A 15,526-nucleotide genomic window follows, 5' to 3' on the forward strand; every position below is an offset into this window, starting at 1 on the left:
AATTAGACTGACAGTTTGGGATGTAGACAGATTAAAGAAAAAAAAAAACGGTTTCTATAGCAGCCTAAGTAAAAGTGGGTGAGCTTCCTGCACGACGGTGGGCATCAGAAATAATAACAAGGAGGAAACTACAAATCAATATTATACTACATAATATTCTTTGTTTATAAATATTATGACTTTTGCTCTTTTGCCTAGTATTAGTATTAGTATATTAGCTGTGCATGTAATTGAACGGGTCTTAGCACGCAGCATTACGAGACAATGACCTTATTACCAGAGTGTGATCTTACTGTGCTCCGCGATGTTGTCGGAGCTTTCCAAGGTACTGTAGTTAACTTAAACCGCACATACAGTAGTGACTACAGGGCATATTTGTCGGCGCTTATACACGTTAAATACACCGTTAAACATTGGCAACACTCACTGTCATAATGTAAAAAGGTCGATTGTATGTTGCACTATGTTGGATATTACATTATGTTTTGTTTTTGCCGAATATAACACTTTTGACAACTATTTGTCTTTTTTTTTTAATAAGCGTGACGATTTTATAAAGGGGTGTCAAGTTTCGTACGTTTAATAACGTTATGCCTTTCTGAAATCGGATCGCTGTTCTGAAATTGGATCGGTATTGGCCAATTCATTCTTTCAAATCAAAGTGCAAGCCTGGTCTTGTGTTGTAAAACTGAATACGCAGTTGAAACAAGCAAAACAAGGAGTCTGCAAATGTGACAAATGTAATCCAATTATATTCTTTCCAGGACAAACTACTGTTTGTTCATACAGGAACATTCTTTGTCTAGATTCTAGGCCGGGGATCGTCAAACCTTTTATGCTATTGCGGTGTTTGTGGTAACATACGTGACTGTTGTAAAGCATTTCATCACGGTTATTATTATTATTTATTTCTTAGCAGACGCCCTTATCCAGGGCGACTTACAATTGTTACAAGATATCACATTATACATTATTTCACATTATACAGATATCACATTATAGACATTATATATATATACGGTTCATGGTGTTTCCTTTCATTAAGAATGTTTTAACGTACTTCTTTCACAGCAAAGTCTTTTAATGACACTACTATTTTTTATAATTATTTTTACAACAATGAAATACATTACCGACAACAAGCCCAGTTCTGTGTTGTCTTGGCATAAGTTACAGGCTGTAGTTGCCAAGTCATTTGTCCTTATCAACCTCCGGACATTCACTGTAATACTGCTTGCTATACTAAACATATCACAGTTTAAATATTCCCCACCACTAGGTTTGAAATAATATGGTTAAAAAAGCTACATTGCTATTTTAATGCAGCTTGAGGCAAAAGCTTGACATACATGTTTTCTTGTATACTGTGAACAAGTCATTTGTGTGTGACCAGAACAGTCAAAGCAATAGCTCCAAAGTACCTATGGCAAATTAATGACTAAAATCGGCAAGTGAGTCTGACCTGACCTAATGAAAAAGCACCAGCCAGCTGATCTGAAGGATCTAAGAAAACATTGTAGATAGCTAGTGTGTATAATACACTGTCATTAATCATTCAACAGTCTGAAAAGGTAACACCTTTCAAATTAAGGGCTGCTTTTTTAGACCCTGATTAGCAATGATTTTGGATTACCTACATATGATTCAGTCCTTTTCTCTGCATACATCTGAGAAAATGTAGTAATGTAGTGTAAACAAGGTGAAGGAAAAGACCATTTTGTGATGCATTTTGCTCAGGAAGCAAACTAATGTACTAGTAAAAGTTCTCATGTACACATTGATTCACATATTTACAAACCAAACTGTACACCCATGATTCAGCACTACTTCTGTTATATATGTATTATAACATGTTACCAATGTTGAAAAGGAGCTGTATTACAGAACAATGTACTTTAAAGAATAATAAAGAAAACTCATTGCTGACAGCCACTTATAAATTCCTGTCACTGCAGAACTGAACATTTGTTTGGTGGGCATGCACAGGTACAGTACTTGTTTATTTGCAATAGATTTACTGGAAATGTATGGTACATTTTCTAGACATTCATTTTTGATAGTACATGTACAAGTCTGTATGATGAAGGTAGGTTGCATACCTGAAGCCATTACCCATACAGACAAGCATTTAGTTATTAACAAATACACAGATATCCACCAACATTTTTTAATATAAAATGAAACAATAAACTAAGCCGTGGAAGTCAGTATCAGTAAATAACGTGTTTCTAACAAAACAGAAACACTGCTTTGTAGCTCCTAAAGCTCAATTGTGTTGCAAGAGCTCTTTCAATACAAACCAGAAAGCATATTTTAGCATAGTTATTTTCACACACAGTGTGTTTTAGTCCAAGTAGTACAGACTCATCAGCTATTAACCTCTGATAAAGGTTGACACTGAGGTTATCATCCGCTTTTGGCAAATTTGTATTTCTCAGAATGAAGAATTATCTGTATGCACAAATTTAAGTTCAGCCCTGGGTTTTTCTTTTTCATAAAAGATACAATGGAAAGGAATTCTAGTAATCCAAAAATAGTACATAGTTGCTTACCTAATAATATCACAAACGCTGGGAAACATAATTTTGGTAATTTAAGTGATACAGTGATCATTGCATTTTGGTAAGTATTTTGAATAAATAATTACCATTCGGTTGTCGCTACACACAGACAAAATACATACCGAATCTTTAAGAGTTCCATCTTTGACCAGTGTCTTATTATTTCTTTTTTGACAAGTACTCATGGTAAATTCATTCAAATTGTTACTTCAGGTAATACAGAAAGAGCTTGGGGGTACAAATCTTTGCAACAATGTATCAATACAGGGCCAGGGCATTCAGTTGGGTCATTACAGAACTGAAGATATGAAACAGTCTAATAGTAATACAATGTTATTCAGAAGTCAGGAATAATACTACTTGTGTTGTGTTTGGGAATTAAAAGTTGTTTAAACGATCAGTAGATTAGTGGTTGACGCTGATCATGATGTATGCAAGGCATGGTTGGAGCTTCCTGTGGTAGCTGAGGCTTACCACAGGAAATATCTCAACAAACTAAAGCCCTCAGACAATTCTGAGGATGTGCAATGTTCTATCCCGTATTCCAAATTGATGTACAAGTGTGCAGAATGTATAAACCCTGTGTTTCATGCCTTTAATAACATTGTATATACCAGTATTATGTCCCCCTCCTCACAGCTATATCACATTTACAACTTTTTTTTTTCTTAATATAATGACATTTTCTACTTTTTATTTATTTTTTTTGTTTTGTTTTAAATAGTTCTACTATACTGCAGTATGCAAAAATACCACGATGGCATCCCTAAACTGAATTATATACTTTAAAATATTTTTTACATCCTGCTCAACTTATCACTTTATATGGAACATCATCTAATGACATAATCAAAAGGCCCAGTCTGTATTTTGAGCCAAAGGAAAGCATAAGGTAAGAGATCTGATCCACACCATAGTATTGATTTTTTCTCTTTTCCTTTTACAGGGCTTAATGGAATCCTTTGACAAACTGTTGAATGGGGATTTGCTGGCCAAGCTTTTCAATGACACATTAGAAGACAAATAAACTGAAAACCTGGTGGTACTATCCACTGGAAAAAAAAAAACACAACAACATACATAAATAGATTTTTTATATTAAAAAGGGACATATGAAAATCCAGGAGGAAACTTAAGAATGTGTTTTATATAGTAAAACAACAGTACCCTGTGAATGGGTCATGTGACTTTAACCACCCTGTTCCAAGAATATTTAAGCACAGATTGAAGAGTTATATTTATATCCTTGCTAAATAGTGGGGTTCATGTAATGAAGTAGCAAATGCCCTTTCCACCTTGTAACAGGCAAGCACGACCAGTACACTGCATTTTAGCCACAAACATACATTTAATAAACTCAATTTCCCCATGTAAGGAAGTAAGTGTTAAGCAATTAAAAAACAAAAACCTATGCTTCAAAGCTTATTTTTCATCCAATGTCATATATATGATAGCAACAAATTCATCGTAAATGAAGTAAAAAGTAAACACTGTTGTGTCAGATTTATTACTGATCCTAGAATTCCTGTACATTTACCAGCATTTCTTTCAAGTTTTTTGTTTTCCTGTTTAAACTATTATATTGAAAGCCAGTGGAGTTCAAATGTTGGCCGTTTGTATTGGTTGGACCAGCAAAGCCTGGCGAGCACCACACAGGATAAATAGTCAGGCAATTATGCAGTTCTTAAGTCCTCAGTTTACACATCTTCTACTTGCACTTCGCCAACCTCTGCTTCCTCCACCTGGATTTCAACCTGTTCCACTGGGACCTCACTATCCTGTACAGTTGTTTCCAGGTAGTGCTGTAATGCACTGCTTTGGACGTGCTCCACCTGGATTTCTATGTGTTCTTTTATCAGTGTTTCGGAGGATTGTTGCTCATCCTGTGGCTGATGCACCTGGATCTCAGCTGTTTTCTCTTCCTCCACCTGGACTTGGTCCATGTGAACATGTTCCTCCTTTCCCTGCTCTCCTTCCACTGACTCTACCTGCACTTGGATGGTCTCCAGCACCTCCGGTGATTCAATCTGCACCTGCTCCACCATCACATGCTCCACATGCACATCCTCCACATCTTCCTGCTCCGGGACCACCACCTCAGTCACCACTCTTTCATGAATGGCGTGGAATTCCCGGAGATGTTTACGCATGTCTCCAGCTTGGGTGAACCAAATGTCACATATAGTGCAATGATTGGGTTTATCTCCTGTATGGACCACCAGATGGTCCTTAAACTGGTCCCAGCTGTTGAACACCATGCTGCACACCTGCAATAGGCAAAGCGGGAGGGAATTATAGAAAGGTCATGGAGGAAGAGGAATTGCAGGCACTCAGGATAAGTCGTTTGCCAGATGCTTGTTTTTGTGGTCTCAGTATGCCGGATTATATAACGGTACCTGTTAGAATGCAGTAACACATCATGGTGAAGATTTGTGAAAATTCAAGGGAGCTATTGTGTTCAGTGAGACAGACAGACAAAGTCAGTGCAAAAGGGTCCATGTTTTTAATGAGTATGATGACTGGCAAGACTGGTACAAAATTCAATATTGTATCACCTTTTTGGAGGAACATATATTTTGAGGTAAAATGAAGAACAAGTGTCCCAACTGGTGGCACCACTACATTTGGGATGGATTGTTCATAAACCCTTTAACATATATTTGAAGACAAGATGATGATCTATGTATTCAGCAATATTTAGAGAGGGAGGGGCCGGAGTGGGGAAAAACTGGGCGATAAAAGTCGTTCTGCATTCCTAAAAAATAAACAACATTTTGGGGTACCACTGGTTTTGTGAAATGGTTTGATCATATAAAATCCTTTGCATATGTTTACATAGGAGGTGATTAGCTATGTATGGATACCAAGATATTTATTAAGTAAGGGGACTGAGTGGGATAAAAAAAGAGGAAATCATTCAGTTTCAAGGCTAATGACACCATAAATTTGACTGCCTATGTGTGTGTATATGCATACATATATATTGCATTATTAAATAAATACCTGGCATTCATAAAGCTTCTTTCTTCCCTTTTTCGCACCAACACCATTTTGGCAAGCTGCAATGTGGCATTTCAGAGTGCTGTTCCTTGCAAAGCGCTCATGGCAGTCCGGACACTCAAAAGGCTTCTCACCTAGAAAAAAATAAAACAAATAAATAGTGGAATACTCATTAGTAGCAATGGGACATAACCAAGTCATCACAAAGATACATACAGATCATAGACCAACTGCACCTATATGAAGCAGTGCTATTTACAGCTTACACACTGGCTCAAACAGGTGTAGGTGCCAGTGTAACGGCAAGGAATCTGAACCTACACTCCTTAGAAATCCTTTTTAAAAAATCACTAGAACGAGCTTTCTAGGCTGCAACTGCTGGAATGTAACTGAGGCCTAATTTTTCGGCTGTCAAAAGTCACTATTTCAGTTTAAGCCACAGTTGCACTGTAGTTGATCATGCAAATCCAGTTGATGATATCCACTTGATATCATCATTGAGGCTCAATTAGAAATGAAAGCTGTTTAAATGGTTTAAGTAGAATCCGGGGACTAGATTCCCATAGGCCCTTGCGGGACTTGTACAATTTATTTTTTGAATTGTTTGTTGTTTATTGTGTTGTTGTTTTGTGTATGCTTGTCTCTTGTGCCCCCGTCTGTTATCTTACATGTGTTCTCCTTGTGTTGTGTGTGGCCACCCCCATTCTGTGGTCAGTCTGCAGATGTGACCTCCCTCCCTTCTCCCTCTGTCTCCCTCAGCTAATGTTTTATTGTTTAAATAAAATAAAAATGTTGATATTAACTTGACTGTTAAATCTAACTCAAATTGATTAAGTTACATGAATATACATGTTATGAGCTTAGTCAGCCCCAGAGGAAGTTGTTGTAACAAAAACGAAATGAGTAGCTAAACTTAATTATATTAAGGCAATGAGTTCACTCAATTTTTTTGGAGTAAACTTGACTTATCAGGGTTTACAGTAATGGTCACTGAGAACACGCTGATGTTTTAAGTGTAAGTGTATCCTAGTATTGGTTTCACTTAATAAAACTATTCACTGCAACATTTTCCTTTTTTTCTATTTAACCTTTGGCAGTCACCCAAGAGGCTGCATTAGCCTTACTGATGTAAAAATAAAGATGCCATTGGAGGGTTAAGCCATCCTCCAAAACAGCCTCAAGTGCCCACCTGTGTGCTTCCGGAGGTGTTCTTTGAAATGGCCAAAGTGGTCAAACTGCTTCTCGCAGTATCCGCACACGTGCACTTTCTTCTGAGGCCGCTGGCGGCGCGATTCCTCCACCTCAAAGTGGTGGCAAGCCAAGTGGTGCTTCAAGGCACTCTCCCGCGTGTACGTCTTGTTGCAGTTAGGGCAAACAAAGGCCTTGTCCGAGTGCACCTTCATGTGCTGCTTGAAATGGTAGAAGAGCTTGAAGGAGCGGTCACACTTCTCGCATCGGAACAGGTTGTTAAGGTGGGAGATCTGGACCTCCACCACCTCGATGCCCTCCAGAGTTTTGGCAGTGGCAGCCGCCTCCAGATCCGTGGTGCAGCTCGCTTCACCGTCCTTCTTCATCTCATGCAGGGTTGACTCCCCCTGCTGGTACTTGCTGGTGATGTCAGCCAGCAGAACCAGGGCAGAATCGTCCGAGGTGTCCTGGGAGCTGGCATCTTTGTCTGGCTGTACTGCCACCTCCTCTACCACCTCAATGCCCTCATCCTCCACGACCTCTATTGTCCCACCAGCAATCTCCACCTCTATCTCCACTGGCTCTGTCTCCACCGAGGGCAGCGTCTCTGTGATCACGTTCGAGGTCTCCGCTATCTTCCTTTTTTTGGCTTTGTTCTTCTCCGTGGGACTTTGCTTCGAGGCCTCAGGTGAACTGCTCTTGGTCCTTAAGAGGGGAAAAAAAGGTACTAATCAATACCTGTATTTAAAAAAAAAGTTTTTACTATCCTCAGTATAGATAGAGATAGAATATTTCTATGAATTCCTAACTTTTTACACACTGTTAACAGTACCTGCTGTTGAGAGCTTTGATTGCCTCTTGCATCTGTAAGTACTCTGCTGCTTTCCACACATCACTGACTTCTTCATTTCCACTTACTGCAAGCTTGGCTGTATAGGTGAATTCGATCAAATGACGGAAGGCCAAATTACTGACCCCTGCAAGAGTACACCAAAATACAAGCAGTGATTTTTGTTTGTTTTTTTAAATATAAAATATATATATTTTTTAAAATACTGAAATGATCAAATCATAGAAGAGACTGTGTGTGACATATGTACGTACATATGTACAGACAGACGTACATATAGCTTACAGCTATATGGCTTACATCCACAGTGTGGCAGGGCAAAAGCCCTGCACGTGTAAATAGTGCGTCGGGGAAACGTAAGGTTGGCAGGGATGGGGTAATTTTGTCCATGCCAACAATCACAGGGGTGGCCATTCCCCAATTCCGTAACTGAGTGCTAATTGGGGCGTGGCCATCTGTATAAAGGGGAGCAGAAGTACTCTGTTTGGGGAGGGAGTTTGGTGAGTGGTTTTGACCTGTGTTGTGAAGTGCATTTTGATGAATGGTAGTGAAGGTGATTGCCCGGCCTATGTTTGCTTGTTTTGTTTGAATCTTTATTTTGGCCCTCGTCCCAGTTTGTTTGTTCCTGTGTTTTGCAATTCTGTCTCCGAATCTCTAATTCCTGCCGATAACAGCTTAGGTTGTGACGCTACCCTGTCACACACAGAATCATATACGAATGCTAAACAATGCGAGAAACAAACTTTGTGACATACATATGGACACCTTCATTATGTCCCAGTCTAATAAGCAAAAACTAAAAGCAAAAGACTTTTCCTGAATTATATTGAATATGACAATGTACCTGATTCAATCATCCTTGTCTATCTAACCGTTTAGTGTGTGAAATATTTTAAGATGAGGCTGGTAATTCTGTTCAGAATATGGTAACTAACAATGTCATCTTGTGAACAGGCTCATAAACCACATCATTTTAATAAACACCTACCTTCAATCTCCACCAAAGGCTCTAATTTGAAATCCTGGAAGAATTTATAGAAAAACTGACTGCAAGCAGCAAGAACCGCCTTATGAGCCCTGAATTGGTGACCTGTTGATGGGAACGTCGATAGGGGGATGAATGTAGCATCACATAGTATCTAACCATAGACAAGGTTTAACAGTATAAATGCAGCATCACAGGTACATTGCAAGTAAACAAATACAAACTTGAAATAGAAATATATATATTTTTAAATGTTGCCACTAATTTTCTCCCCAATTTGCAGAAATAATTAGATATTTATAGAAATTGTGAATGAATAATTAAATATGGCTTTTGCAAGAGTGACATCTAGTCAGATTTGTTTGGTACTGCAAATAACATGTATAATGCATTTGCTCCATCTGCCAACATTTATAATGAAATATGACTCCTGGAATCAATAAGGATATATGGTATATATATATATATATATATTTTTTTTTTTTTTAAACGCTTAAAGAAAATAATGATAATAATAATTAAGTTAATGCATAAATGACTACAGGTGGTACAACACATATTTAATTTTAACAGGCATGCAATATCCTGAAGGTAAACAAACAAAAGAGCAACGCTCCAGATAAAACTGTGTACTGGGTGTTACGCAATGAACACACAGGAATTACACATGCCATTTAAATATAATGCATAAAGAATATGCATAGCAATGTTGCTTGCTGCACAGCTTGAGTTTGCATGTACAGTATTTATTAAAAGCACTCATGACTTCAAGGTAATGTTGCATTTTACTCACCCAAATTACATTTTACTCATGTAGTGTCAAAATAGGAGAGTAAATTGCTCAATGACCAAAACCTTATCTTGAGAGCTGCAAAAGAGTGAATGGAGAAATGAAGATAATATTGTTACCATGTATCTTGATTACGTACCATCCACAATCAGTGTGATGTCTGTGAACTGATCCAGTTGCCGCTGTTCATTCAGTCTGTCCAGCATCACCTTGTAATGGGCTGGAAACTCATTTCCACAGCCCACTATCACTTCTGCAGACATGACTGGATACTCCTGAAAAAAAAAAAAAACATACACTATCATCTCTGACGTTATACAGAGCCATGCAACACAAATACACACCGATACCTGATTCTTTAATAATCATTCAAATCTGGTAACCACGATTATCGGGATGAACTAAGCCACTTAGCACTCTCCATCATGCTGACACAGCCTGGTGTCTTTTGCCGAAGATTACACTGATCATCGTAGTTCCTCTTCTGGATCCAATATCGATTGGTTAATATTACAGTTTGGCTGACACATACTGAATCCAATCCCAATAAATACTAGTTTCTAAGTTTAACACATTTATCTGAGCAAGCTTGAATGAAAAAAGATAATCAAATATTATTGTTATCGTACAATTAAAAAGCAGCAAGGGTATGCCCTGGACTGTAAAATCTGATGCATAGTTTCAAACAGAAATGTGTAAATTCAAACAGAACCACCTTGTCTCTTTTGCTGTGATTGGGAGGTGTTCAGAGGAAACAGAAACTGTACACTGTATGCAGTGTGTGACAGTGGAGAAGTGATACAGCTGCTTAAACATTTTACTGCGGGACTGAGCAAAACAAAAAAGAAAAACAACAACATTTAAGTAAAATGAGTTTGGTACTCTACACTATACAAAAATAATTAAAAATCACACAATGTTGATAGAGAAGCCAATATGGTATAGGTATGTACTCTGATCTACTCCCTCGTCCTCAGCTCTGTGGTTTCCTCTGGGCAGACAAGACCTAAGTCATAAAGGGCAATGTATGGGAAGCTCATCGTCTTGTCAAAAATGAAGTCCAAACTTACTTAGTCAGTGTATTTTGCATGTAAACAGTACAAATATCGAATCCGATGTACTGCTGCACTGTCAGTCCTATAAAAGAGTCTACAAAAGCCGCTGGTACAGCCTGGCAGGGCCTAAGTGTTTAGGTTCTGTAAAATGTGTAATTTAAAGTGAAGGTATTATAGTACTTTCATCTTAATATTTCGAATCGAATTCTTCACTTGTTTCGCAGGAAGAAGCAACTGGCAGCTTGCTTAACGATTGTCACGTTATTGCGTCAATGTATGTACATTATGTCCGTCTTTCGGGTGAGACGTAGTTGTAAGTGACTCTGCAGCTGATGCATAGTTCACACACCCTAGTCTCTGTAAGTCGCCTTGGATAAAGGCGTTTGCTAAATAAAAAAAAAATTAAAAAAAAAAAAAAATTATACAGATAGGAAAGGAATGGTTCATTAACGTCCTGAATATGACTGATTATTTTACGACGGTATTATTATTATTATTATTATTTATTTCTTAGCAGACGCCCTTATCCAGGGCGACTTACAATTGTTACAAGTTATCACATTATACATTATTTCACATTATACAGATATCACATTATTTTTACATACAATTACCCATTTATACAGTTGGGTTTTTACTGGAGCACTCTAGGTAAAGTACCTTGCTCAAGGGTACAACAGCAGTGTCCCCCACTGGGGATTGAACCCACAACCTTCTGGTCAAGAGGCCAGAGCCCTAACCACTACTCCACACTGCTGCCCTAGGTGGTCCGGTTCGTGTGAGACAGTACTAATGCGCGACATATTCCAATTTAAAATTGTCTTGCAATATTTACCACCAATAACATGTCTACATGTTGACGTTATTTTCAATTACTGTCAGTTTGTATCGCCTTTGAACATTAAGTCAATTATTCTAAAACCGATTGCAAATTGCTCAATAAAAATTTGTGAATCGATGACTCCAATTACTGAATATTTCTTATAATTGTTAAAATGCCAATTCTAAAGAAACCAATACACGAATAGCATGCCTAACTATTTCACATTCATCCAATCGTTGCAAGCGAATGTCTAGAACCACCATCAATCAAGAGAAACCACGCCAATGAAAACAACCAGCGGGGCTGAGCCTGGGAACGACAACTCGCCAATAATAAAGAAGACAAAGCTTTCACTCAGAAGAAATGGACCAGTCAGGGCGCAGGTGGGTGGTCTTCAATGGCACATCTCTAGTAAGTACTCGGAACGGAAGGCCTATTCAAAAGTAAACTTCAAAAACGTGACTATTTAGCAAAATAAGAAATACTGACAGTGCACGTTTTCTTTAACAACACTGGTGCACATTTAACGATAACTCTTTACTTTAAATCTATTCAGCAAAATACATAATGTAAAAAAACTACAATATCATTTTAGGCCGCCGCTACTCGCTGCTTGTTGTTTGACCGCCGCCATTACGTCATCAAATCGCGCATTAAAATTCGCTTTTTTAACAGGTAGATCTGAAATAAAAACGGTAGAGTCTAGGTTATTTTAGCTAACCAATCGGCAAACCCACCTCTTGTTGGGTTCCGCTGCTTGTAGCAGTTTCTGCCGGCGGTGTGACTTTCCAAGCTCTCTCTCTGCCGATCCTCTCCCGATCAAGAGAAAAAGGGCGGTCGCTGCCGATCGGCCTCGGATTCCCAGCAGACCCCGCGCCACGAGAGGGCGCGGGCGCTGATTGGCGACGTTGCTGGGCAACCGTAACGCGGAACTTTCTTTAACTGGGATTGGGTACAAACTGATCAGCATCATCCTCCCAGCCAGGGAAGAAACGCTGTAGAACATGTTTACACAAACCCAAAACGAGAGAAACATACTGCCCATGCCAATGCCAAAGACATATGTCATTATTTTAATAATTGTTTTGAATATTTATTTTTTATTTATGAAAATCAATAGTGTTATATTTAAAATCGCCAGGTTCCTCAATTCCAAAACTGCAATTGTTTACTTATTAAAATATGACTTTAATGAAAATGTAAATAATTGAAAAGAGTAATTCCTCAGAAGTAACAGGTTAAATACCGGCGTCATATCACTAGAACAGCTCATGATTACCTTCTCTTTATGCCCTGACACTTTTGTTCACTGTCCACAAAGAAAGAGCACGACCACGACCTCGGTTTCTCATCCATAATGTATGTGTAAACAAACTAAACAATCAACAAGGTCTCTTTAGTAAAGATGTATAAGTACAATGCAGATCACATAAACTTGGGTAGAATGTAGCAAACACTTTTATTTAAGAAACATACGCACGCGCACACACAATGCATTCTGGCGGATCAGAGCGGTCCAGCATTTCTATAATGTATCGTGAGAGTCGTTACAAGAACTTCATTCGCGTTAATAATGGTGTTTTCAAATAACATTTCTGAATAGCTGGTTGTAGTTTTTGCCCATTTCCAAGAAGATATGTTTTATACATTTAAAATTTTAAAATCATTGTAAATGCTTTAAAAAAAAAAAAAAAAAAAAAAAAACTTTATAAAAAAGTATTGTGGTCCAGAGATAGAAAATGGCATATGAAGGTGGACATTAATTCCTCAGTTGCCACTGGGTGGAGCTCCTCACACACACACACAAACCGATTGTTCACCCAGGTGTCCCTCACTAGGTCACATGACCAAACAGGTGTCTATAAATTAAACCCTTTTCGGCCAATTAGTGGGACGTTATAAGACAGACATGCCTTGATGTGTGGTTGCGTTTTTATGCAACAGCATAAAAGTGGCTGAATTATTTATCCGCGTGAAGGAATTGCTGGTTTAGAATAGCATTCCTTGTTCCATGAAAGTTTCAGTGAGTGAAGATAACTGTGTGGATTATAATGATTTTGATTCAATGGAGAGGACTTTTGTTTGTTTTCTACCTTGGAACAGTTCTGTATGTCTACAGGACGTCGTTGGCCCGTGAGTTTGAACTGGGGGTTTAGTAAGAGTCTTTATGGACTTTGTGGCAACTTCATTTCGCTAATGGCCTTCAAGGTCAATTTTTACTGCAATAAATGTTTGTGCTTTTCTTTTAATGTAGGCCCAGTTATGAATAATATCTCGCAGCACAGGGAACTCCAGCAAGCGTCGGCATCACAAATATTCAAAACTGTAGAGCGCGAGTTTTTGTAGTCGTGAAGCTTTGAGTTTTGTAAAGCTCTTGAATAGTTTTTGATTTGTAAAATCCTTGTGCCTGCTCCTTTACGTAATTGTCATTGGGCTTAGTTACATAGGCACTGTATATATGCATTTTAATTACTGTGGCGATCTGGTGGTCCTTGTGCTGTCTGTTTTTGTATTTTGTAAATCCGCTTGCTTCTGGGTTGCGGTTAGAAATTAACTTGCTGCCCGTTGCAATTGTTGTAGTTTAAGTAGGTGCACCTATTTTAAGCCAATAGGCATTTTAATGTGTCCTTTTTGATTAGTGGGATCTTGGTAAAAGAATAAGACCACCTCTATGCCCTTACTTTAATCCTTATACTCCTGAGAGAAGCAAGATACTGAAGAGCTGGTGCACTATTTTGTCAAGAAGTGGTGGGGGGGGAGGAGAGACACGACACAGACCTGTCTTTCCTAAATAACCGAGTGGGGAACTTTGACATTTAATTGGAGGTCTTCTGTCTCGTTTACGGGAGTGGCGTAGTCAGATTACATTGTGCGCACCCTATAGTAGTAGGTCACACTGCATCACACCCAGTTAATAGCGTTACACAGAGACCTCTGCTGGCAAAAACCGAGAATCTTGGATATTTTCAATCTCATCTGGGTCATGGTGGTTGTCATCTGTTAGTAATGTGCCGTAAGAATTGTGTACACTACAGGAGATTATGTTTTAAGCATGAACATTTTCTTTGAGCTTCATGGCCAAGATGTTGTACTTCAAGGTGGTAGGGTAAGGTGATTTTCATCAGGATTAAAATAATCAGTATGAGATAAAACAGAAAACCAAAGCAGACTATCCAAATACATTTATTCATTTTGTCAGCTTGTTTGTTATGAATGCAAAGTCAGTAAACTGCAGTTTAGCTAGCCTAACTTCAGTATAACAGTGATATTAAGCTAAATGTGTACCATTTTCACAGGGGCAAGACTTTGCTCCTTTAGACCTGCTAGTAAAAAGTGTCAAACAAGTTATAAATAAAACACACCACAACTTAATTCAATTAAGTTTTATTGTAAATATCGGTGCATATACTTTTGCAGACATTGTTTTGAGAGCCTGAGGAACAATTTCACTTCCCATGTGTACGAGGTAATCAGAACCCTCAAGAATGGAAGTGGCAATAGGAAGCAACAAGGAATGAAGCAACATGGCATTTTATATCCGGCTAGCCAATTAGGAAATGAAATGAAGGTGTGCTGAGGGTTTCCCTCCTCCTAAAATCTTATTTGTAAACTTCACTGTATGTTATGCAAGAAGCAGCTTCTCGGAGCATCTTTTACACCATGTACTGTACCTGCATCCCTTCCTAAGGACAGACGTGTTTCTAAAAAATGTTATTTTCAAGTGTTTTGTTTTTGATTTTATCCTCCCTTACCTCTTCATGAATGTGAGTGTTTCCGATGTTGCTCTAACATTTGAGGTTTGTATAGTTTTACTATTTTGCTCAATCAGTGTCTGAATTGTTGCTAACCTTTGCTGGTTTGACCTTTCAACTCTGACTCCACCTGCTTCTATATGAAGCAGTCAAGTCTATCGATTTATTTAAATGCTGAATAAAATTTAAAAAGATCACAAATTAGTCTAATTTTTATCTGCAGGTTGTCCTCCAGAACTGAAGAATGGCAGCAAGGCCAGATGACTCATGTGAACAGCAACCACTGTCGGCCTCACCTTCTCCATTTGGCAGGCTGTTATCTTCTCGTACCCTCAATGCTCCCTCTAGTTATCGCTACATTGACAATGAAGTGTAGATAATGCTGTGATTCTGTGATGTAATAATACTGATAAATGAAATTAACACATTCAGTACGTGCTGGTGTATTTTTTTTATATCCTTTATGAAAGGAAACGGTGGTATTCTATTTTACATATATAGCGTACCTGTAATTTCTTGTCC

At 38.3% G+C, this 15,526-nt stretch overlaps 1 protein-coding gene and 1 long non-coding RNA gene across 3 annotated transcripts; one reads left to right on the forward strand and one right to left on the reverse strand.

Annotated features, from left to right (window-relative positions):
• Nucleotides 1-3,196: 3,196 nt before the first annotated feature.
• On the reverse strand, nucleotides 3,197-12,130 carry LOC117403510 (zinc finger protein 131). 2 transcript variants are annotated; one of them, XM_059007577.1, is made up of 7 exons: nucleotides 11,990-12,130; nucleotides 9,514-9,649; nucleotides 8,588-8,689; nucleotides 7,582-7,726; nucleotides 6,751-7,454; nucleotides 5,565-5,695; nucleotides 3,197-4,828 (listed from the first exon to the last, which is right to left on the reverse strand). In XM_059007577.1, the coding sequence occupies exons 2-7, from the start codon at nucleotides 9,635-9,637 to the stop codon at nucleotides 4,259-4,261; spliced, it is 1,776 nt and encodes a 591-aa protein (XP_058863560.1). In that variant the 5' UTR covers nucleotides 9,638-9,649; nucleotides 11,990-12,130; the 3' UTR covers nucleotides 3,197-4,258. The 2 variants fall into 2 exon arrangements, with proteins under 2 accessions (XP_058863560.1, XP_058863504.1); XM_059007521.1 differs by lacking the exon at nucleotides 11,990-12,130 and adding an exon at nucleotides 11,265-11,291.
• Nucleotides 12,131-12,982: 852 nt separating this feature from the next.
• Nucleotides 12,983-15,435, forward strand: LOC131705261 (uncharacterized). Its single transcript, XR_009310281.1, has 2 exons — nucleotides 12,983-13,385; nucleotides 15,228-15,435. It is a non-coding gene; the product is annotated as an uncharacterized LOC131705261 (long non-coding RNA).
• The last annotated feature ends 91 nt before the right edge of the window (nucleotides 15,436-15,526 follow it).

Source organism: Acipenser ruthenus, chromosome 1 (genome assembly GCF_902713425.1).
Source record: "Acipenser ruthenus chromosome 1, fAciRut3.2 maternal haplotype, whole genome shotgun sequence".
Taxonomy (NCBI): domain Eukaryota; kingdom Metazoa; phylum Chordata; class Actinopteri; order Acipenseriformes; family Acipenseridae; genus Acipenser; species Acipenser ruthenus.

What these genes read in the sequence shown, in the direction of transcription:
- LOC117403510 (XM_059007521.1), bottom strand. An exon ending in ATCAAAGCTCTCAACAGCAG is followed by an intron (nt 7,455 to 7,581) that starts GTACTGTTAACA and finishes TCCCCTCTTAAG; the next exon opens with GACCAAGAGCAGTTCACCTG. An exon ending in AGAAGCTTTATGAATGCCAG is followed by an intron (nt 4,829 to 5,564) that starts GTATTTATTTAA and finishes TGCCTATTGCAG; the next exon opens with GTGTGCAGCATGGTGTTCAA.